General features: G+C 40.8%; 2 protein-coding genes across 5 annotated transcripts in view; one reads left to right on the forward strand and one right to left on the reverse strand.

Annotated features, from left to right (window-relative positions):
• Positions 1-1,156: 1,156 nt before the first annotated feature.
• The window catches only part of MTMR9 (myotubularin related protein 9), a 48,028-nt gene continuing 25,270 nt past the window's right edge, over positions 1,157-23,914 (reverse strand). For both annotated transcript variants that reach the window (XM_030812386.1, XM_030812385.1), the window contains exons 6-10: positions 21,725-21,886; positions 14,215-14,356; positions 12,363-12,583; positions 9,440-9,591; positions 1,157-6,664 (exon numbers count right to left, since the gene is read on the reverse strand). In XM_030812386.1, coding sequence (XP_030668246.1) covers positions 6,501-6,664; positions 9,440-9,591; positions 12,363-12,583; positions 14,215-14,356; positions 21,725-21,886 — 841 coding nt within the window. In that variant the 3' untranslated portion in view covers positions 1,157-6,500. The remainder of the gene's footprint in view (positions 6,665-9,439; positions 9,592-12,362; positions 12,584-14,214; positions 14,357-21,724; positions 21,887-23,914) is intronic.
• LOC101176091 (calponin-2) lies at positions 19,132-20,055 on the forward strand. 3 transcript variants are annotated; one of them, XM_012503940.2, is made up of 2 exons: positions 19,177-19,566; positions 19,684-19,995. In XM_012503940.2, exons 1-2 carry the CDS (start codon positions 19,177-19,179, stop codon positions 19,993-19,995), a joined length of 702 nt encoding a protein of 233 aa, XP_012359394.1. The 3 variants fall into 3 exon arrangements, with proteins under 3 accessions (XP_012359391.1, XP_012359394.1, XP_012359392.1); XM_012503938.2 differs by having other exon boundaries at positions 19,177-19,533; positions 19,567-19,995; XM_012503937.2 differs by having other exon boundaries at positions 19,132-20,055.

Here is a 23,914-nt window from a genome sequence, read left to right on the forward strand (position 1 = left end):
TCCAGCCCCTGAGTAGCAAGGACTGCAGATGAGCACCATCATGCCTGGCTAATTTTTTTATTTTTTGTAGAGACAGGGACTTGTTATGTTTCCCATGCTGGTTTCGAACTCCTGGCCCAATGTGATCCTCCTGCCTCAGCCTTCCAATGATTAACCTAGACATACAGACAAATGGAACAGAATAGAGTACACAGAAATGAATATGTATATAGTCAAATAATCTTCAACAAGGATACCAAGACCACACAATGGGAAAAGGACAGTCTCTTCAACAAAGTGTTGGGAAAAACCTGAATATCCATATGCAAAAGAATGAAACTGGGCTCTTACCTTACATGGTATACAAAAATTAATGCAGAATGGATTAAGATCTAAATGTAAGATTTTAAACTATAAAACTCCTAAGACTGCTTTTTCCCTCCAACAGTGGTACTGTTTCTGGATGGACCATATCAGAAGGCACATGATGTTGATATGTCCCATTACTAATGATGTTAACTTTTCCTGAGATAAGGTGGTATCTACCAGTTCCTTTCACTATAAAGTTAGTATTTTCTCCTTTGTAACTAGTAAGTATTTTGTGGAAGGCTATTTGGAGATTATATTCTGTTCTTCACAAACTTTCACCTGCTAGTTTTGCCATTCACTGTTGGGCATTGCCTAAGTCAATGATTACTGTAATAATTTGCCAAATAGTGGCTTTCTAATTCCATTTTCTTCCTACATTTAATAGCTGGCATTCTACTCTAAGAAACAGCTTTCCTTTTACCCTCATTGAGTCATCTGTTTATATTAATACATACTAAATCAATAATATGTAGAATACATACTCCTAATTCTTGGGAGATTCCTGTGAAGTATTTAGAAGAAAGGGTCACAATGTCTGCAGCTAACGCAGATGTTTCAGCAAAATAACAATGTAACACACACACACACACGTGGTATTAAAAGCAAATGTGGAAAATTTTACCAATCATTCAATCTAGGTGAACAATCATTCAATCTAGGAACAATCTAGGGAGATCAGTGTACTATATTGCAGCCTTTTTGCAGATCTCAATTTTTTCAAAATGTAAGGTAAAAAATATATAGATTTAATTGAAACACCATCCAAATCTTCACCAATATTTGAAAAAAATTAAAATAAGCCCACAGATTTAATTTATTAGCACTTAAATATATTCAAATTTTATTACCATCGTCTATAGAAATTTAACATTAGCCATCTGTGCAACTGTCCTCTGAGGCAGAGGAACACCATACACAAATATTACACACTAAGAACAGTACCACATTCGACAAGACTGTTTCTTGATTCAGTAAACCAGGCTTGACAAACCGGGCAACCCAAGGTGAATGATTACAGTTATAGGGTACAGGGGAGATTATCACTTAGTGAATATTACAAACAATATTAAAATGTTACACAGACTTATAAAAGTTCTACTTTTTTTCTTCCCTAAGACTGTATGTATATGTGTGTGTGTGTAGACAGGTTCAAAATATAGAAACCTGTACCTTACAGCACTCTTGAGGTTTCAGCAAAGCATACATTACAGACATATTTGCCATACACTGCAATTTTATTGTGTAAGCCATGAATAATAGTGCACTTAAATCCAAGAGTCACATTCAAATATTATCAAGAGAACAATCCAAATACCCGGCTATTGAAGAAATACACATTCTCTGTTTTTATAAACTAAGTTCTGCAAGTACAACATTTTTTTGTGTAGATGGTATTAGATCAATAAGGTTTTAAACAATGAGATTTAGGGTGCATTTTGTAGAATAATTCACCTCTCCAAAGATAACGTGCATTTTAAAAGTGAAGCAAATGTCTTGCCAGACAAACACAGGCAGTGTTGTACAACTCAGTTTTATTACAAATCACAAATATAGTTAATCCTTAGACCTGCAGATGGTTAAAGAGAATGGCTCTAGAAGTCAGTAAACTCTCATCAGAATTACTTTGCAGGACAATGTAGTGTTTACAGTGAGCCTCATTATCTTCCACTAGATTGGGCACAAATTACTGTTCCACAATGTAGTTCAAGAGCTAGGACATTAAGTTTCTTAAAAAGGATTTAGATAACAGGTTCAGGCATTTTAATACCCAGTCTAGAATTTCAGTGGGTCTCTTCTGGGACTATTGGTTTAAAGGAAGATGTTGTGGACAGTGGGTTATAAAGACCAAGTGAAGGTAGAAGTAATTTTATTCAAGAAAATTAAAAAACCTGATACTATAAGAAAGTTATAGTATCAGTATATATTTTATCATCTGAGAATAAATGTAAATGGAGAAATGAGTCTTTTTTTTTTTTTTTTTTTTTTTGAGATGGAGTCTCGCTCTTTTGCCCAGGCTGGAGTGCAGTGGTGTAATCCTGGCTCACTGCAAGCTCCGCCTCCCGGGTTCACACCATTCCCCTGCCTCAGCCTCACAAGTAGCTGGCTGAGGCCCGCCACCGCATCTGGCTAATTTTTTGTACTTTTAGTACAGACAGAGTTTCACTGCGTTAGCCAGAATGGTCTCGATCTCTTGACCTCATGATCTGCCTGCCTCGGCCTCCCAAAGTCCTGGGATTACAGGCGTGAGCCACTGTGCCCGGCCTATAATGTTTTTTAAGGTGATGGGTAACATAAAAATACTGTGTGGAAATAACTTAGAATACCAGGTCTGGCGGAGGAGAACAGGCCTAGCCCATGTGAAAGAATAAGCAGTAGCTAATCTATGTGGTCTCGAGGTATAGTATAAACCTGGAAAGTTCTCTGATCCTCTTCAGTTCTGAGGGTTGCCCAATTAAAACAACAACAACAAAAAACTTTACCAGATGTACTCAATGACTTCATTCTCTGATAAATTTCAAAGCTTCCAGAACAGAGGATCAACTATTGTAACTACTGCCCATTTCTGGTCCAGGAAATACCTTTCTGATAAAGAGTGCTCATAAAACCCTTGCGTCGTTTTCATTCATTTTATCTAGAAGTGGGCAAATACCAAAACCTGTATCCCAGATTAAGGTCTGATAATAAGTGAACCTGATGACCTACTTTAGACTGACAATTCAAACAGCTATCCCTGAAACCAGACAACTACAAGAGTTATGCCTTGAAGCAGATTTCTCAAAGCGCAACTAAACATTATTCCTGTTTTTCACTTGAGGAGACTAAATTATGGTCATATTTTTTCCATGATACTGATTTTTTATTTAACAAAAACCTAATACTGACTGGATCAAAGACTAAAATCCCACAAAATTTCATCCTGTAAAACAAAAAGCAATAAAATCCCACCTCTAAATCAGGCCTCAAAGTTCAAAGAAACGTTTAAAAATCCCCCATATGGGATTTGACATGAATGTCTATTATTGTCCCCCCAAGTCTTCTCAAAAATCACTTTAAAATCTTGCTTTGAGACCCTAAGTTTTCTTGGAAATAAAATACATTTATAGATTGTTTTAAACTTACTGAATTTTACTATTTCTGCTTGCTTTCTTCCCATTTAATAAAATCAAAATAAAAAATTTTGACCAAATAAATATTTATTGGAAGGTCCTGCCACCAAAAAAGCTTCAGGTTTTTAAAAACATATAATCAACCAACAATGTTCTTCTGATTAAAAAAAAAGTACTTATTTAAATCTGAGGATCCTTATATGTTCGATAGAGGATTGTGGTGATCCTTTGTATTTTAAAAATATTCTTTGAGGGGCCTACTTTATGTATCTCCCATAAAAAACCAGCTTTCACTCCACATGAATAGAGAAGATGCTGAATACGCAGGAATCTGATTATCCCTCACGTGATTATTACTGGTCCCTCTGGGGTAATCTGCTTGCTCACTCATTCTGCCACCATTCTCTTCATTCACGTGCTTAATACCACATTTATCAAAGGCAACTCTCCAACGCAATGTTTAACAAGGGTCTTCTCAGGAGTGTATCCGTGTCATTTATTCTAATCATCCAAGAAAGCACGAACTTAACAGTACTACTAAAAATCCTCTTCAAATTATATTGATAATGGACTTATTTTTGACAGTTTTTGGATTTGGGAAAACTCCAATATTTGGACTACCAAATGACACTTTTGAAGATGCACTGATACCGAAGTTTATTTTTACAACCTGTAAACAGATCTGAAGTTTGAACAATCCCTAATTATAAATTAATACTAAAATGCAAACTTGCCAAAACAGTATAGATTGTTGTCTCAGTAAGACAGAGAAAACGAAATGCGAATACCGTGTTATGGCTGTCCTCTGGCTCGCACAGCAAATGTGCATCAGGAAGACGGGTCTACCTTGAGGGTACATCATCTCTCCATGACCAGGCCTAATACAAACTCCCTCGCAACTTTCCACCCAGGGAAGCCCTACGGCCGATCAACAGAAGCACTTGGACTCACTTCTGGCTTTTTCTTTACTTAGACACAGGGTCTCGCTCTGTTGCTCAGGCTGGAGTGGACTGATGGAATCATAGCTCACTGCAGCCTCAACCTCCTAGGCTCAAGGGATCCTTCTGCCTCAGCTTCCCTAGTGGCTGGGACTATAGGCACACATCATCACACCACGCTAATGGGAGTCACTTCTAAAGAAAACTCTCTAGATGGTTTTCCTTACATGCCTGTTAGCTGAGAAGAAAAGGCTCCTTCATACACAATCTTGAGACAAAAAGAGAAGAAAACAAAAAGGTCAGCTGTATTAACAGACATAGCAAGCAATTCTGAGGGACCACAAAAAAGTGAGGCTGTTTCCCTTTTTTTTTTTTTAACAAAACAAAGATGGACATTTCACACAATGCAGAGCTACGAGAACATCTCTTATGCTCCTTGCCATGTGATTTTAATGCCCCAAGGTTCATAACTACAGCAAAGAAAATAAGTCAAAAATAAACTGAGCTTAAAGAAGGTTGCAGGCAAATTTTCCCAAAAAGACTGTGGACTGTGGGCTGCTGTGTAGCCTTTGCTACAAGGCTGAGGAAGCAGAAGAAAGATGAATTGGGCAACTGGTGATGAAAAGTATTTGCCATTTTCAAAGGCTTCTCAGTGTGGCCATATATTTTGCTAGTCGATTTTTTAAAAAAATTATATTTTTAGCTCAACACACAGCTCTCAAGCAGGGTTCAGTGTAGTGTGTTCTCTACCGAAATGGTTATATACAGATGGTAGGGAAATGGTTTTAAAGATTACTCATAAACTATCCTTTTAAAGAAAAACTAGAATTGGTCGCATTTGTTAAAATGAGCAATGTCACCAAACAGAAATTTAGGTGGGAAATACTGAACCACAAACATTTGGAGTTGCAGGCATAGACTAGCAGAGCATGAATAGTCATCACTGTTTCTATAACACTGAAACACTCAAATCTGTTTCTGAGGTTTAAAACACAGAGCTATATTACATTCATAAACTTCCCCCTCCACTTAAGTTATATTTGCCTAACACATAATGGACAAATCAATAGAGCCAAAACAAATTTGCAAAAGGCTCAGGTCAACATGAAAATTTTAACCTTAGTATTAGTAAACTCTTAGAATACTTACAAATTAAAAAAACACACAATAAAACACACATACACATATAAACCAGTGCAATAAGAACTTTAGACGAGGGCAGTGCATCTCTGGTTTAAGAAAACCTATTTGTAGCTTGATTAAAACAAATTAACTCTATTCTAGATGATGGTTTAATTTTACAACCAGCATTTGATACACATTGTATATGTATGCTCAAAACCTGAAAGCCAATTCACCAGTAACAATTCTCAATCAGTAACAAATTCCTACTTTAATTCTATATTGCACATACTTTTAGTGTCTACGTTAAAATAAATTTAACTCAATGTAAATACCGGAGGACCATACCTGTTGCCCTTGTAGAAATAACTTACCTTGAATAACAGATTTGCCTTTCTTGACAAACAAGAATGAGAATAGATTTCAGCTTCGTTGTCTAAAACTATTTTAAAGAAAATGGCTATTTTATGTGGCAAAGACACTGGAAATGGCTTGTTAAACACAAAATCCTTGGTTTATCCATTGTTGCCTTGGTTTATTCAATGTTTTGAAAAACATTTCTATGGTCAGAGTGTTTAAAAGTCTGACCCTTTTTTTAAAAGACCAATTAGTCCCTAGAGAGATTAGCTGTCTCCTTGACTGCTCTAGAATGCTGTTTGGAGAGTGGACACAGAGAAAAAGCTTTGGATAAAATGGCATGAAACACAAATGGCATTAAATAGGTCATCTATTTCACGTAAAAATAAAATGACTAGCACCTCCTTCCGGCTCCCAAAGTGACAGGCCCTAACAGGCCACATGAAACATGGTTTATGATAGTAAGTTTCATTATTCATACAATATTGAGAAATCCATTACATTAGAGGGGTCCCACATCTAAAGCCTTCACTTCAAGGCTACCGTGTAAAAGTGAACTGAAGGGCACAAGGAGAGAACGGCGGACACAGGCCCAGGAAGGTCCTTGCGAAGGGTGCGAGGAGACCTTTCAGGGACTCTCCTGCATCCCGTCTTCTGTTTCCAGTTCTGCCAACTGCCTTCTAAGGATATTGACTTTTGCTTGTAATTCTTTATTATATTCAATGATGTTAACCATTTCTTCATATGCTTCATCCAAATACTTAGAGGATCTATTCCAACGTAAGAAAATACCTATTGAATCCAGGAATGGAAAACAGAAGGAAGAAATGTATATACAATGGATTAAAATTACATTTGTGGATAAGATATAATTTATGTATTATACATTCTTTTTTCTTTTGTTGCCACAACTCACATCTGTTTTATTACACTCTAAAATATACAGGAATCTTGAGGTACTGAAAAGGATGCAATTGAATACAATATTTGAAAAGTCACTACTTGTAGGTATATGCTCATTGATTCTTCAGAAATATCACACAAAATTATCAAATAGATCCAAATACCATTTTATGATATATTGAGGAAAACAAGATGATAATTTACAATGTCATAAACTTTCCAATTTCACAATAGAAATCATTTATTTTTAGAATTATAGAATATTGCTCAGACATGTAAGATCCCTTAAATGTGTGAAGCCATTTTCACCTGAAAAGTGACAGCTACAGTAAAAGCAGAACCACATATGTTGTTATTTGAAAGCCTGAACTGTAGCACATGTGCTCACACGCCTCTCTCCCTGTTACTTGAGAAGCAATCTTTCAATTCTGCAGGCAATTGCTTCTTTCCCCACATAATAATAATTACCCTTTTATTATGAACCAAAAGGAAATATTTTCTCCTCTCCATAGCCCTATGTTAACTGTATCATACCAAAATAATGCCTTACAGATACTCAAGTAAGGAGGCATGAAAATCTTCCAGGCTGCACCAAGTCAGTGGATGACACAAAGTTCACAAAGGTTTTATGATTCATTAAAACACTCTCTACAAACCAAACTGCCATGGGTCCTAATGAGCCCTTCTATGCAGGTCCCAACGTCACACTGTATCACAAAGGGAAAGCAGAACCACAGCGTAAAGCCTGACCCACCCATGTTGATTTTTCTAAGTCAGGAATTACTAAGTATTAATGGTTAGCTGTGATGCAAACGTAAACAGCAGAGAGACATTTTAAGGCCGAAGAGCAGTCTCATTCAATATAGATCCCTACCATAGGATTTTATCTAATAGAGAGCTTCTTTTTCTCCCAGCTCTAGGTTGAGGAGCATGAAACACACACTGAAACTCTGGCATGGCAGGACTTAATCCACAGAACAAGGATTTCACCCCATCACTTATCTCTAAGCTCCACAAGGAGGTTTGGTACAAAGCAATTAAATCACCCTTCAGGCCACCCAGCTCCCAATGTGGGTTTTCTCCCAAACAGCTACGCTCATTTCAGTTATTAAATGTGACAGTGGCTTTTACGTACATTGTCCCAGAAGTCTGAAACAGGAAGAATACTGTAACCGCTCATTTAAGAGATCACGAACCCTGTACTGACTGTGACAACAATCACGAAAGTAAGCAAAGAGAAGTTCTGAGCAGTCACCATCCCTTCACAAATCAAAGCACTAAAGCTCACACCCAGAACCTCAAGACCATCTAAGACCATTTCCCCACAATGCTAATTAGGGGACGCTTCAATAGGTAAGATTAGAAGCATGAACTGAGGTGGAAGGAAGCCACTAATGGCAGATAAGCCAAGAGGAACTAGATGTGACAGCTGACATCCAGAGAAGAGACAAACTGACTTGGTCTTGGACTGAGAAGGCAAAGCAATCTGAGACTCGTTTCCACAAAGGGCAAATAGTTTTCCACACATGAATTGCCTTTGATAGTATAACATACTAGAATACAGCGTAACAACTGGCATTAACGGTAATTCGGTTTAATTTACCAAACAGCTACCATTCTTGTATGTATACTTTATGCTATTAAACATAAACATGAATAAATACATGTTTATTATCTTCGAAATAACTTTAAAAATCAAATGGTATTTTAGAGTCTTTGTTTAATGAAAAACTATATAGTTTAGATAGATTTTGGTTATTTTTATCTTTTTGAGAAAGTCTCGTGTCACCCTGGCTAGAGTGCAGTAGCATCATCTCTGCTCACTGCAACCTCTGCCTCCTAGATTCAAGTGATTCTCCTGCCTCAGCCTCCTGAGTAGCTGGGAGTACAGACCCACATCACCAAATTGGCCTGGCTAATTTTTGTATTTTCAGTAGAGATGGGGTTTCACCATGTTGGCCAGCCTGGTCTTGAACTTCTGATCTCAAGTGATCCACTTACCTGAGCCTCCCAGTGTGCTGGGATTACAGGCATGAGCCACCACACCTGGCCAGATTTTGGTTATATTTTAATTAATAAGCTTCAATACTTAAGGGGATAAGCTTCAATAGTTGGAAAAATCAGTGTATATAAAAAATCTACTTTAGAATACATTTAAAAATTAAGCATATAGTCCCATAAGAACAATGAAATATCTGTGTTACTGCACTGATGGCATTTTGTGCCAATTTATAGAAACTTACTAGAATGTCCAGCCACGTAACTCTTTAATACCATTTAATACAAGAACCTATCCTAATGACTGCTTAATTAAGGGATAGAAACTCTCCCTGAGGAGCTTACAATTTATTCATGTCCCAACTACCTACCAACTCTCTTAGGCAAAGAGTAATGTACTTTCTTATCTGGAAAAAATATCCAACATAAACAGCAATGTAAAGAAACACTGTTAATTTCTCAATGGGAACCGAAAAAAAAAAAAAAAAGTATGGCAAGATAACTGATTTGAAAGAGAGAACCATGCCCATACTGAGAATGACAATTCGCACAGGTCTGAGGGCCACGTCCAGCTCACCATCTTCATACATCACCAACAGCACACACTCATAGGCAGCCGCGTACACACCTGACCGTTAAGAAGTTTGCAAAGGATGCGTGGTTTACCTTCCCACAGTGGAAGACTCTGCGGAGCAACTGAAGGCCAGATGACAAGGTTGTTGGCTTCAAAGAGGGGATTGGTGAATTTACTCAGCCCACTGGGCTGATTGACCCAGGACCACAAAGACATCGTCTTCTGCTGTAGCTTCAACTTACATCTGATCAAGAAAGAACACTGCCATTAAAGTAATTAATTTACAATAATCATTATTGAGCGCTCCTCTTACTAGGACAATTTCTTCTCATTATGAAAGAAGATAGAATACAAGACTTTTAGTAGAGAAACAAAATGTTGAAAAATCAATAGATTTGTCAAAAAGCTCAATTGGCACTGGAACTCTCAACAACAACAAAACAAAGAGTATTTTACAGGCTTCCAAGAAGCTGGCAGGAGGATAAAAACAGAATCTGGTCACATCAGGTTTGGTGCTACTAAACCTTAACCCACAGAACATTAACTGTACACAAAAGTCCTTTGTTATATTTGGGATTCTATTTTAATTAAAAACAGCTAAGTACAAAAAAACTTTCTAACTTTTTTGTTTCTGAGAAGCCTATAATATAAACACAAAAATTATACAATTTTTGGCATTTATGTCCTACTTATTTTTCTAGTTTCTGTAAGAAAGAGCTTGTTGTGCAAACAACCAGGATAGCTTACAAATATGAATGCCTGGAAAGACTCCCAGGGCCTTCATTATTTACATTGATAACCACTTTCCAATTGTTTTTTTTTTTTTAATTTTTAATTTTAATTTTTCCATAAGTTATTGGGGAACAGGTGGTATTTGGTTACATGAGTAAGTTCTGTAGGGGCGATTTGTGAGATTCTGGTGCACCCATCACCCGAGCAGTATACACTGAACCCTATTTGTAGTCTTTAATCCCTCATCCCCCTTCTGTCCCTCCCTCATGTCCCCAAAGTCCACTGTATCCTCCTTATGCCCATATTAATATTAAAAATGGAGGTTGAGTCAAATCTCAAAACTTAAAATTTTTTACAGACTTAGCTTTTAGGGAAAATAAATTACATGTACATGAAATACAGATTGTCAAAGATGAAAAATCAATGTGAATCTTGACATAAATACATATTTAATCTATATCCACATACAATGAACAGGCTTCATAATAATTCTAAAACTCTGGAACACTCTATCATGTAATAAACTGTTAGAGAAGGATAACAGTCGATTGGCACGTTTTAGAAAAAAATACGTTTTAACACAGATTGAAAGATAGTCCGTGGTAAACCTTACATCAACCAAAAAGATAATACATTCAATTCTCTTAAGACTCGGTTTAAGCTGAAATTTTATTATAAAATCAGTTTTGTCTCTGAAGCCACATGATTATTTATGAGCTACAAGCAACTTAGTGCATTCTTTTTGAGCTAGCAATAAAAATAATCCACATAATCACAGAGCCTATGTGGCACTGGACTTTAACTGCTGGGATAGCATGTCCCACGCTATGTTCCCAGGAACCAGGGATGACAAGCACAGGACATTATTGCATCCACTGCCCCCAGCCCTGTGCCCCCTGCCCATGGCCGGCCAACCACTGAACTTGTTCTGGCTGACACCACTTCAGAATCCTTCCCACTCAGCATTGCTGGTAGTCTCTACCAACTGGGAAACAGAATGGGAATCTATTTTGATCCCTTCTTGAAAGCTAGTCCTGAGGATATTAACAGGTATAACACCAAAAAAAAATCCATCATCAAACACATTTCTTAAATGTTGAATTAAAGTTATATACACTGCTTTACTGAAGGGTGTCTTAAAGCCTTCAATGGTAATGTGTTTGTGACCCTCTAAGTGGGGAGCAAATTATGCCACATTCGCCCAACTTCCTTGGCTATAGAAATTGCCAATCGTTCCTGTCCCTCCCTGCCAAAGTACAGTCCAGGGCTAAGCAACACACACCTTAGAAAACGGTGGCTGCCAGCAATGAGGCAAGGAAGCCTGGTGATTGTATCCTGAAGAGATTACCAGGCAACCTCCCTGAAAGATCATTCTGATGTGAATCTTCTAAATGAACCTATACACTTAATGGTGCCTGGGCTGTGAGGTGAGCTTGTCGCTCTGGGCCTGAGGACAGTTTCTAGGTGTAACAAAGTCTAGAGCAGGAGGAGGAAGACCTGTAATCTAGGCCAGGGATCCCCAAACCCCAGGCCATGGAAAAGCAAGGGTCCATGGCCTGTTAGGAATCGGCCACACAGCAGGAGGTGAGTGGCAGGTGAGTGCGTATTGCCACCTCCTGTCAGACCAGCAGCAGCATTAGATTGTCACAGAAGTGAAAACCGTACTGTGAGCTGTGCATGTGGGGGATCTAGGGTGTGCCTTTATGAGAATTCTCCTTATTAGAATCTAATGCCTGATGATCTGAGATGGAACAGTTTCACCCCAAAACCATCACCAATCCCGCTGCCACTCAATCCACAGGAAAGTTGTTTTCCATGAAACTGGTCCCTGGTGCCAAAATGGTTGGGGACCGTTGCTCTAGGCCACACTTTTGATGACCAACTGGCTGTATGTCCTGGGAAAAGTCACTTAACTTCTCTGGATCTTACTTTCTTAATAAAATTAAGAGGGAAGAGCTGAATTATAAATTAAGACTTTTTCCACATGTAAGATACTATGATCCTATGTAAAGAAATTAACATTTAAAATGGTTGCCCCTTAATTCATGTATGGACTACTTTTAACCTAACAGAACAAAGTCTAGGACATGCTCTCACCTAGCATGAGATTGTCTCATAATAAGAATATACTTCAGGTCATTTAACTTATAATTAACTGTAGCCTCTACCTTTTTATAAATAATTTTAATATAGAGCCAAATCGTGGTCTCCTAGATTTTGGCTACCTAGGAAGTAGCCAAAACAACGGAAAAGGAAAGGTCCCCGTGTGAGCAGTGTACTCACCTTTCACTTTCGTTGTTGCCCAGAAATGTTCCAAACTGTGAGGCATAAGCATGCTCAAAAAGCATGATGAGGAAATTTTCATTAAATTCAAAAGAACAGGGAAACTGACGAAGGATCTGCCACACGCAGTCTAAGAAGAGAAGAAATACAGGAGCCTCCCACTTCTGCTTGGTGTTACAGTAGGCTGACTGTGCACAGCGCTGCTGGAACGGGTGACCAGCCTAGGGGGAAAAGGGAGGCGTGACAGTCATATCCTGGTGAGATCACATGACAGAGCATTCTACCAACACTACTACACACAATCACAGAACCGACACCACTACACACAATTACAGTGACACTCCTAGTACCTGGAACATCATATAATTAGGGTAGCTGTTGTACAGATTAATGATTTCTTGGCATAAAATAAATAGTTGCAGCAACTAAGGAAAAAGACACACTTCCAAATCCTTAATGAGGCTGTGCAGCTAAGGTGTGACCACAGGAACTGCATTGCCCTTGGAATATCCTATGGAAGAATAATGAACTTAAGTAATAATAAACTCACAAAATAAACCTTTCTAGGTCTACAAAATCTGGAGCAAAGTCAAAGAACACAAACTCTCAGTACAAACAAAGAAGAATCATCACCTCTGTCTAACACCGTAGACTGCGTTGTACACTAAACAAGCCTCACCCTAAGTGGAGACAGATATGGAACTCTGATCAATTTTATAACGTCAGCTCTGATATTAAATCTCTAATTATATATGAAAAGTTATTGTGTTCAAAGATCTTTATGAGTACTTTTTTACGGGAGATAAAGCTGTCCTTAATTACCCTCTTCTCCCAAAATGAACGGCAAGAGTCTGCCATCTACTGACCAAAGTAAATTTAAGACTCATTTGACTGTCTTGTTTAGAACCCAAATGCTGACCTTAACACAAATCATACTCTGCTAGGAATTTCACAGATCTGCTTTGTCTCTGCGTCCTTCTACTACTGCATGTGACAAAGGTAATGCCATAGAAATTCTACAGTGGTTCATAGAATTTTGATATCCATTAAAATAACATATAAATCAGTCAGTCATACTCATTTGTTTGTCTACTATACATCATGAGGAATACAGCTCAATAGACTTTCATCAAATATGGAGCATAAACTTAGGATGGTCTGACTTAAACAGAGGTAAGGTCAGTTGTCAGGCAGGGTGGACATGGTGTACATAACAGCATTAGTACATAATAAATGTGAATTGTAGCCAGAGGAGCAAGATATTTTTTTTTGCCAGAAAAATGTCTGCTTTCAAGATACGTAAGCATTTGTGTTCAAATACAATTATTTACCAGGTTATACAGTAAAAATATATTCAAAAGTAATCTCTGTGGAGGATATCAATCCCTGTTATGAGTGAGACCTTTATTTTGGTAGCCATCCAACATTACATGATTCAGTTTTATCTGTGAAGGAAGCTTCACAGGGTGGAGCAGCGCTAGCAAAAGGCAGAAAGGGTTAAAGCGCTTTCCTCGCAACTACAGGCCCCACTCCCCCTTCCCTGACTGCTTATGTCTTTGATCCATCAAGACCCAGCTTCTGGGAGACTGCACTGTGCTTCCCATTCTTTGTATTTCTCCTGTATGTGACAAAGCACAGCCAACAAGAGTTTGCCAAGTGAAGGAAGTGACAAGTGAGGAATACAGGCAAAGACAGATCCAGAAACCAGGAGAAGAGATTAACTGGCCTGCAGGAAATTAAACACACAACTTAGAAATTTTAATCAAAATTTCACACATATGTCAGCTACCACACAAACCAGGATCACACCATCAATGAGCAGTTTTTCTGTGAGTCAAACAGCTCTTCTCACCTGTAGCCACTCTCTTTCAATCAGGGCCTCAAAACCACGAATGGTCCTGCTTCTTGGCTCCAAGATGATCTGGGCCAGGGAGGTCACCTGGAGTGTGGAATCAGTTCCTTCTGTTCCGTGAATCAATATTGATGCTCCTTCCCTGACAGGAAAATCAGGGAAGAGTACAAATGGGAAATACCCGACATGGTCAATGAACTCTGTTAATAACAAGCGTTTATTGAGCACGATATTTTAGTCTACTGAGTTCAGTCTATTCAGTGTACTGAGTACAACATTCTGCTCTGACTTCTAGAGTTCAGAATCTAAATCTAAGGCATACGATAGATAAGTTTCTCCTGGGAAAAAATACGATATAATGAATCCCAAATTTCACATGGCAAGACCTCTTTAAGTTATAACAAATTTCACATAATTTTAGCTGAATTTTTCTTTCCCTTTACAAAACCAAAAAGCAGCTCTTATCATAGAAGGCATTTACCCTTTCTACTTTAATCGTTGGTTAAAGCCTCTTCTCATCAAACCTACAGACATACACTAAAATTATTTTTCTGACTTTGACTCTACCTTTCCACCATCAGCTGACTATAAGGACACCTTCATAAGCTGCAATTCAATCTGGAAAACGAGACCTAGACTACACTTTGAGAAACACAACGGAAAAAAACAAACATGAAACTGTCAATCCAGAAAGTCAGTGGTAAAGATACCACTGCATCATGAGACTCAGAAGTGTCTGGGACCCCATTATTCTAAAGAGAATGAAAGAAAACCCCAAAACTAAATTTACTACATCTTCTCCCCTCCCCTTCTTCTACCCTTTCTGTTGAAACAATGAAGGAAACTTTGGGAAAAAAAAAACACCACCTTCACACGAAAGCTTCAGGTTTGGTTACTACTGTCAGTTTTTACCCACGTACATATATACTACACAGAGCTTTAGTAAGAGGCAATTTCCTCTATTCTCAGTCTTATTCTACACTCGTAGCCTTCCACGTTTGTACGTCATCTTCAGAACTAGGATAATAACAGTTGCAGGCAGAGCTCGTTCACGGAGCTTCCCTCGGATGCTCTTCACAGATATTGCATTTTCCACAAATGGGACATTTGCAGCTATCCTGAGTCAAGCAAGTATGCTGGCACCCATTTTCCAACAGCATGTTTTACTTTGTGTCTCTGTCTCATTTTAGTAATTCTCACAATATTTCAAAATTTTTCATTATTATTACAACTGTTACGGTGATCTGTGATCAGTGATCTTTGACGTTACTACTGCAAGTTTTGGGGGCATCACAAACCACGTCCATATAAGACAGTGAACTTAATCCACAAATGCTGTGTGTGTTCTCACTGCTCCACTAACCAGCTGCTCCTTTGACTCTCTCTCTTCAAGGAGACTCTCTATTCCGGGGATCACAACCATATTGACATTAGGCCAGCCAATTAATAACCCTACAATGGCCTGTAAGTGTTCAAATTAAAGGAAGAGTAGCATGTCTCATTTTAGATCAAAAGCTAGAAATCATTAGGCTTAGTGAGGAAGGCACGTCAAAAGCTGAGACAGGCCAAAAGCTGGGCCTCCTGCACTAGTTAATCAAGTTGTAAATGCAAAGGAAAAGTTCTTGATGGAAATGAAAAGCGCTTCTCCAGCGAACACATAAATGATACAGTGACACAGCCTTACTGCTCACATGGAGAAAGTTTGAGTGGTCTGGATAGAAGATCAAACCAGCTGCAATATTCCCTTAAGCCAAAGCCTAATCCAGAGGAAGGCCTTCACTCTCCTCCATTCTGCAAAGTTCTATGAAGACTGAGAGAGGTGAGGAAGCTGTAAAAAAAAAAAGTTGGAAACTAGCAGAGGCTGGTTCATGAGGTTTAAGGAAAGAAGCAAACTCTCTTGTTAGGGAAAAAATGAAGCTGGTGACTTTAAGCTGAAGCCAGTGATTATTTGCAATTTTGAAAATCCTAGGGGCCTTAAGGGTTATGCTAAATCTACTCTGCCTGTGCTCTATAAATGGAACAATGAAGCCTGCATGACAGCATGTCTGTTTACAGCATGGTTTACTGAATAGTTTAAGTCCACTGTTAAGACCTACTGCTCAGAAGGAAAGATTCCTTTCAAAACATCACTGCACACTGACAATGCACCTGGTCACTTAAGAGCTCTGATGGAGAGGTACATGGAGATGAATGTTGTTTTTGTGCCTGCTAAAACAACATCTATTCTGCAGGACATGGATGAAAGAGTAATTTCAACTTTCAAGTTTTATTTTAAGGCCATAGCTGCCCTAGCTAGTGATTCCTCTGATGGTTCTGGACAAAGTAAATGGAAAACTTTCTGTAAAGAATTCACCTTTCTAGATGCCATTAAAAATATCTGTGATTCATGGGAGGAAGTAAAAACATCAACATTAACAGGATTTTGGAAGAAGTTGATTCCAGATCTCATGGATACTTTGAGAAGCACAAGACTTTACTGGAGAAGTCACTGCAGATGTTATGGAAACAGCAAAACAACTAGAATTAGCAGTGGAACCTGAAGGCACGGCATAGCGGCTCATGCCTGTAACGCCAACACTTACAGAGCCCAAGGCAGGAGGATTGCTTGAAGCCAGGAGTTTGACGTTACCATGAGCTATGACGATGCCACTGCACTCCAGCTTGGGTGACAGAGGGAAAGACCCTGTTTCATTAAAAAAAAAAAAAAAAATGCTGGGTGTAGTGGGTCAGACCTGTAATCTCAGCACTTTGGGAGGCTGGGGCAGGAGGATTGCTTGAGCTCAGGAGTTTGAGACCAGCCTGGGCAATAAACAAAGACCACATCTCTATTAAAAATTGAAAAAAAATTAGCTGACCGTGGTGGTGTGCACCTGCAGTCCTGGCTATTTGGGAGGCTGAGGTGGGAGGATCATTTGAGCTCAGGAGTTCTAGGCTGCGGTGTGCCGTGATCCTGCCACTACACTCCAGCCTGGGCGACAGAGCAAGGCCCTGTCTCCTAAATAAATACATAAATAATTAGGAGCCTGAAGATTTGACTGAATTGCTGCAATTTCATGACGAAACTTGAAAGAATAAGGAGTTGCTTCTTACAGATGAGCAAGAAAACTAGTATCCTGAGATGGAATCTACTCCTGGTGAAGATGCTGTGAATATTGTTGAAATGACAAAAAAAGATTTAGAATACCACATCAACTTAGGTGATAAAGCAGCGGCAGCGTCTGAGAGAACTGACTCTAATTTTGCAAGTTCTACTGTGGGTAACACGCTATCAAACTACCTATCACATGCTACCGAGAAATCTTTCACGAAAGGAAGAGTGAATTGATATGGCAATCTTCATTGCTGTCTTGTCTAAGAAACTGCCGCAGCCATCCAAAGCTTCAGTAACTACCACCCTGATCAGTCACCAGCCATCCATGGGGAGGCAAGGCCCTCTCCCAGGGCCAATAGCCTCAAACACCAATAAAGTATTTTTAAATTAAGGTATGTATCTTTTTTAGACATAATACTAATGCACAATTAACAGACTGCATTACAGTGTAAACATAACTTTATATGCACTAGAAAACCAAATATTAATAATGAATGTGACTCACTTTATTGTGTGATTTGCTTTACTGTGGTTTTCTGGAACCAAACCTGCAACATCTCCAAGGTGTGCCTGTGTGCAATATGCTATTAAGAGATGAAATGCAACCTAATCCCACAGTTGCACATTTAGGTTATGCCAATTTTTGTTACACTGTAGATGATGTACTTAGCTTTTTGTCTTCTGTTGAATTCTCTGGGGGTTCTTAATTTAAAAGTAACAGATTCCTTGAAGTCACTTATGGTTAAGTTAACCCCATTCTCAGGATAAAACCCAATGACCAGGATGAAGGGGATGAGCATGTACTTTAAGGCTTCTGTGTATATTGCATATGTACCTTAATTATCTGTGGGATATTCTAAATTCAGTTCATTTAAAGTCTATTTTTATGTTGTCAGTAATTAATTACAAGCGCAAATTCGTATGGAGGTGAAAATAATAGGCTAATATATAACAGAAAAAGGGACTCAAACATGGCAAAATAAACCAAAACCATGGAGCTTCCCAAGAGTCTGGAATTCTCTGTCGTTAAGGTGGCCAGCTCAAACTAAATGAAGGTGGAGATCACGAGAAATGTTCTGCATTCTGCACTGAGGGGTGTCTTAATCTGTATCATTGTGTTATTACAGCTGCAAATCGAGACAAAGTGGTGATAACTGTTTATTACAATTCCTGCTTCATAAGAAAAACAGAAGCCTCTGTACTCATAATGTAAGGAGAAACATGGTAAACTTAGGTTAAAAAGAAACAAAACCCTCAGTATTAACAAAATCATTGTGTATTTGTTATTTCTCTGCCCCGGAACCTTGGACTTTAATTCCCATAGTTTATTAGCTAAATGGGCTTCACCTAACGCCTAAAACAAAAAGAACAGGGATAGCCTGGCAATCTTGACCCCAAGGGACTCTACCTGTTCATGATTCTGTTACTAACTTACCACATGATTTTAGCAACCCATTCTATTACGAATTTCTCTCTAACCATAACAAATTACGTATATATTTCCCTAATTTGGAAGCGTCAATAAAACAAGTTAAAGTCTCAAAGAAAAGCGCCATCTAACTGTGTGGCGATAATACTTAAACCTACCTATTGTTTCAGTGGAATCCCCTTCTTAAAAAGGGCATTCTAAGCTTCTGCAATAATTTATGCCAATCCTTCTGCCTCTGTTCAAGTCTTCTGCCACAAGACTCAAGGATTAGCAACCTTTAACTGAGTGAATGAACTAAAATCACTTCATATGCCCAACATCACTACCATTAGGTGTTCTCAACTTGAGATCCAGATGTAACGGCACATATCAAGTAGTTTGAAATAAGATATCCCGGAGGTGCCGTCCCGTCCGGCCCCGTCCCACCGCATGCCCACCATCCATGAGCTCCACACAGTTCAACAAGGGCCCCTCGTACGGGCTGTCGGCTGAGGTCAAGAACCGGCTCCTGTCCAAATATGACCCCCAGAAGGAGGCAGAGCTCCGCAGCTGGATCGAGGGACTCACCGGCCTCTCCATCGGCCCCAACTTCCAGAAGGGCCTGAAAGACGGAACTATCTTATGCACACTCATGAACAAGCTACAGCCGGGCTCCGTCCCCAAGATCAACCGCTCCATGCAGAACTGGCACCAGCTTGAAAACCTGTCCAACTTCATCAAGGCCATGGCCAGCTACGGCATGAACCCTGTGGACCTCTTCGAGGCCAACGACCTGTTTGAGAGTGGGAACATGACGCAGGTGCAGGTGTCTCTTCTCGCCCTGGCGGGGAAGGCCAAGACTAAGGGGCTGCAGAGTGGGGTGGACATCGGCGTAAAGTACTCGGAGAAGCAGGAGCGGAATTTCAACGACGCCACCATGAAGGCCGGCCAGTGCGTCATCGGGCTGCAGATGGGCACCAACAAATGCACCAGCCAGTCGGACATGACCACGCATGGCACGAGGAGGCATCTCTATGACCCCAAGAACCATATCCTGCTGCCCATGGACCACTCGACCATCAGCCTCCAGATGGGCACGAACAAGTGTGCCAGCCAGGTGGGCATGACGGCTCCCGGGACACGGCGGCACATCTATGACACCAAGCTAGGAACCGACAAGTGTGACAACTCCTCCATGTCCCTGCAGATGGGCTACACGCAGGGCGCCAACCAGAGCGCCCAGGTCTTCGGCCTGGGCCGGCAGATATATGACCCCAAGTAGTGCCTGGAAGGCACAGTGGCCAACGGGGCTCCCTCGGGCACCGGCGACTGGCTGGACCTGGGGGAGGTCCCTGAATATCCCCCTTACTACCAGGAGGAGGCCGGCTACTGAAGCTCCCCGCACACTCTCTCCCCACATCGTCTCCCCATCTGAGTTTTTCAATTTTTCTGTGTTTTCATCTTTTTTTTTTTCTTAACTGGTTCAGTGCTGCCAGTCAACCAAGGGTCTGTGAGTGTCAGCATGGGATCAGGCAGCAGAGCTTTTTTCCCCTTTGCCTTGATCCTTCGCAAGACTGAGCCACTGGGCTGTGGGGGAAGGGGTCAAGGCCATATCCCAATATGTGTAGGTCACGTCCTTGCTGGCACGTTCAGGTTGTGCTGGGGAGAAGAGACCTGGGCTTGGAAGGAACTGGTCCCCAAAGGTTTCTGTTTGTCTCGCCTCTTCCCCCTTTTGTCAGCTGAGCAGTTTGTGTTTCTGTGCCCCCAAGTTTCAGGAAGTATTCACAAAAGAAAAATACATTTTTTTTTTTCCCGAGGAGTGGGGTAGGGACAGTGGAGAGGGTGGTGCAAAATGAGTACCCTGGGAAAGGGGGCCCGGCCATGATGCTAAATATCTTCAGTCCCAAGTGACTGCACTTCCCTAGGACCTTGAGACCAACAGACCTCAGACCCTCAGACCTGCCCCGGGGCCAGATGGGGAAAGTGAGGGCCATAACAACGAAGTGAAATTCTGAGTTGTTGGGGCTAAGCCTGAACCCCTCTCCATGCTCCCCCCACCAACCCACTCTGGCCTCAGTTTTTTTTCAGTTGTGGTTGTCGCCCAGGCTGGACTGCAGTGGCGCCATCTTGGCTCACTGCACCTCCACCTCCTGGGCTCAAGCGATTCTCCAGCCTCAGCCTCCTGAGTAGCTGGGACTGCAGGTGCTCCACCACGCCTGGCTAATTTTTGTATTTTTAGTAGAGACGGGATTTCCGCATGGTGGCCAGGCTGGTCTCGAACTCCTGACCTCAGGTGTGATCCGCCCGCCTCCGCCTCCCCAAGCGCTGAGATTACAGGTGTGAGCCACTGCGCCCAGCCCCTCAGTAGGTTTTAAGGAGCCCCCAGACCTCCTCCCTTCTGGGCCCGACCAGCTTATACTGCTCCACCTTCCCCGGCCACACGCGCCGCGAAGTACTGCACAGGGACCCCCACCCAGGGGCCCTGCTCCATGAGATAATGTGAAATATGACTGTGGACCAAACACAATAAAACCTCCGTTTCTAAGAGGAAAAAAAAAAAAAAAAAAGATATCCCGGAGGTTAGAAAGGATCATTTTACTATATAACAAAATTACATGTTTCCTTTCGCTGATATTTCAAAAGTAAGGAGGTAAGTTCGCTCCTCTAAGAAAAAGTAAGAAAACTTCCTTTCATTCTATTTCACAGTTTAAGAAAAAAACTGGCAAATTCATGATTTAAGGGTGTTATAGAAAAAAAAATAGGTCCATTATTACTTAAAAATTTGTGTCATAGAAGACATGTATGTGTACATGGTTCATATTTATTAAACAAACATTATCTATTAAATGCCAGACTCTAGGCACACACCTCATCAATAATGGGATGGTGTTGACTAGCCTACACAATAATTTACTGTAAACTCTCACATAATCTATAAACATATGTCTAGGTAAACACAAAATCTAGTTAACAGCACATGTCCCGCTCAGGAATGCTGAAATGCACTTTACCTGTCGATACACTGAGCCGCTAGGCAGGCAGTTGTCAGAATCTCTTTGATGTGAGTCAGCCAGTTAGAGGCCTCCAATTTACTGAGCCATCGGTCCATGTTATGTGTTTGGTCATTACAAGCTTCCACAAGTTTGATTAAGCTCTCCTGAAGAATGTGATACCTTTTAAAAATAAGAAAGTAAAAAATAACAAACCCAGAAAACAGAAAGATAAAGAAACCAAACCAAAGATTCAGCCTTCAACATATCTAAGAGCAACAGTAGTTCAAAATACTATGAAAATATTTACCCTGTTATACAGTAATTTGAGGATTAAAGGTTGAAAAACTAATATTTAAACATTGTTGCAAAGGCTTAAAATGCCTGCCATGGTAACCTATTCCTCACCTGAACAGATTAAACCCAGTTCACATACCTCGATTATCCGACTATAGGAGAGGCCAGAACCCTGTGTTTCATGACAGGTCAGGACACACAGCACCACTTATATTTGCAATCCTGTTCCCACCAATCTAACACTAGAGACCCAGTGCCATCAGCAGCCTTACCCAACCCAGCTTGGATCCCACTGTTTTCTAGCTACAGCTCCCATTCACCCACCTAGAGACACTTATAAATCACTCTTTTACAGTGCAAACAAGAGACTATAGGTGGATGAAACTGTGCGAAAGTAGGTCAAAACGGGGAGAAATTAAATCTCTAAAGTCTTTGACTTAGGAAACTATAAGTATATATAGCAAATCTGTTCAGTGTAGCAACTGCTCATCTATCTGCAGAGGAGCTGGCCTTGTGGTGATGAGACCACAGGGCTGGCTTAGAGAAAGAATGCTAGTGAAAGGGACTCCTACAGGCCTCCAAGAGCACGGCTTTCGTTTATCAAACACAAAGGCTGGCTGTTCAAAAAGAAAGATAAAACTGACAAACCTTTAGCTAAAGGTTCTTTCACTAAAAACAGAGAGAAAAACAACGCAAATGCATACAATCAGAAATAAAGATGAGATATTACAACTGATATCACAGAAATACAAGGAATCATAAGAGACTACTGTGAACAATCATACGTTAACAAATTGACTGGATAATCTAGAAGAAACGGATAAATTCCTAGAAGCACACAACCTACCAAGACTGGGTCATGAAGAAAGAAAATCTGAACAGACCAATAATGAGTACGGAGATTAAAAAGATCTCCCAAGAAAGAAAAGCCCTGGTCCTGATGGCCTCATGCACTACCTGATTTCTTTTTTTTATTAATTTTTTTTTGCACACAAAACAATAAACATTTTCTAAAAATACATACAAACAAAAAGATGCGTATCAAACATATTAGGAAGGTTGCACATGGGAAGACGGGGAATAGAAATGGGGAGTGGGAATTAAAGAAAATGAATGAGAGAGGAACTTTGGATCAATAATAATAACTCAATCCTCTATTTGACAAAGAAGAAGGAGAAGGAAGAGGAAGAAAAAGAAAGTGGGATAAAGGATCAGAAAGGGAGGAAAATAGAAAAAATTAGAGTATGACTCCAGGGTAGACCTGTTTTGTTGTCGCTGGGTTGGTTGGTTGGTTTGTCTGTTGTATTTTTCATATGTTTCGTCATGTTGGCCAGGCTGGTCTCGAACTCCTAGCCTGAAGTGATCAATCCGCCTCAGCCTCCCAGAGTGCCGGGACTACAGGCGTGAGCCACCACGTCCAGCCCCCACATTGCCTCTGGCCTCCGTGGTAGACCTCCCAGACGGGGCGGTCGGGCAGAGGCGCTCCCCACATCCCAGACGGGGCAGGCAGGCAGAGGCGCTCCTCACTTCTTCCCAGACGGCGCGCCCGGGCAGAGGCGCTCCTCACTTCCCAGACGGGGTGGCCGGTCAGAGACGCTCGTCACTTCCTAGACGGGGTGGCGGCCGGGCAGAGGCACTCCTCACTTCCCAGACTATGGGCGGCCGGGCAGAGGCGCTCCTCACTTCGCAGACGATGGGCAGCCGGGCAGAGGCGCTCCTCACTTCCCAGACGATGGGGGGCCGGGCAGAGGCGCTCCTCCCTTCCCAGATGATGGGCGGCCGGGCAGAGGCGCTCCTCCCTTCCCAGACGATGGGCGGCCGGGTAGAGGCGCTCCTCACTTCCCAGACGATGGCGGCCGGGCAGAGGCGCTCCTCACTTCCCAGACGATGGGCGGCCGGGCAGAGGCGCTCCTC

The sequence above is a fragment of the Nomascus leucogenys genome, chromosome 4 (assembly GCF_006542625.1).
Source record: "Nomascus leucogenys isolate Asia chromosome 4, Asia_NLE_v1, whole genome shotgun sequence".
NCBI lineage: Eukaryota > Metazoa > Chordata > Mammalia > Primates > Hylobatidae > Nomascus > Nomascus leucogenys.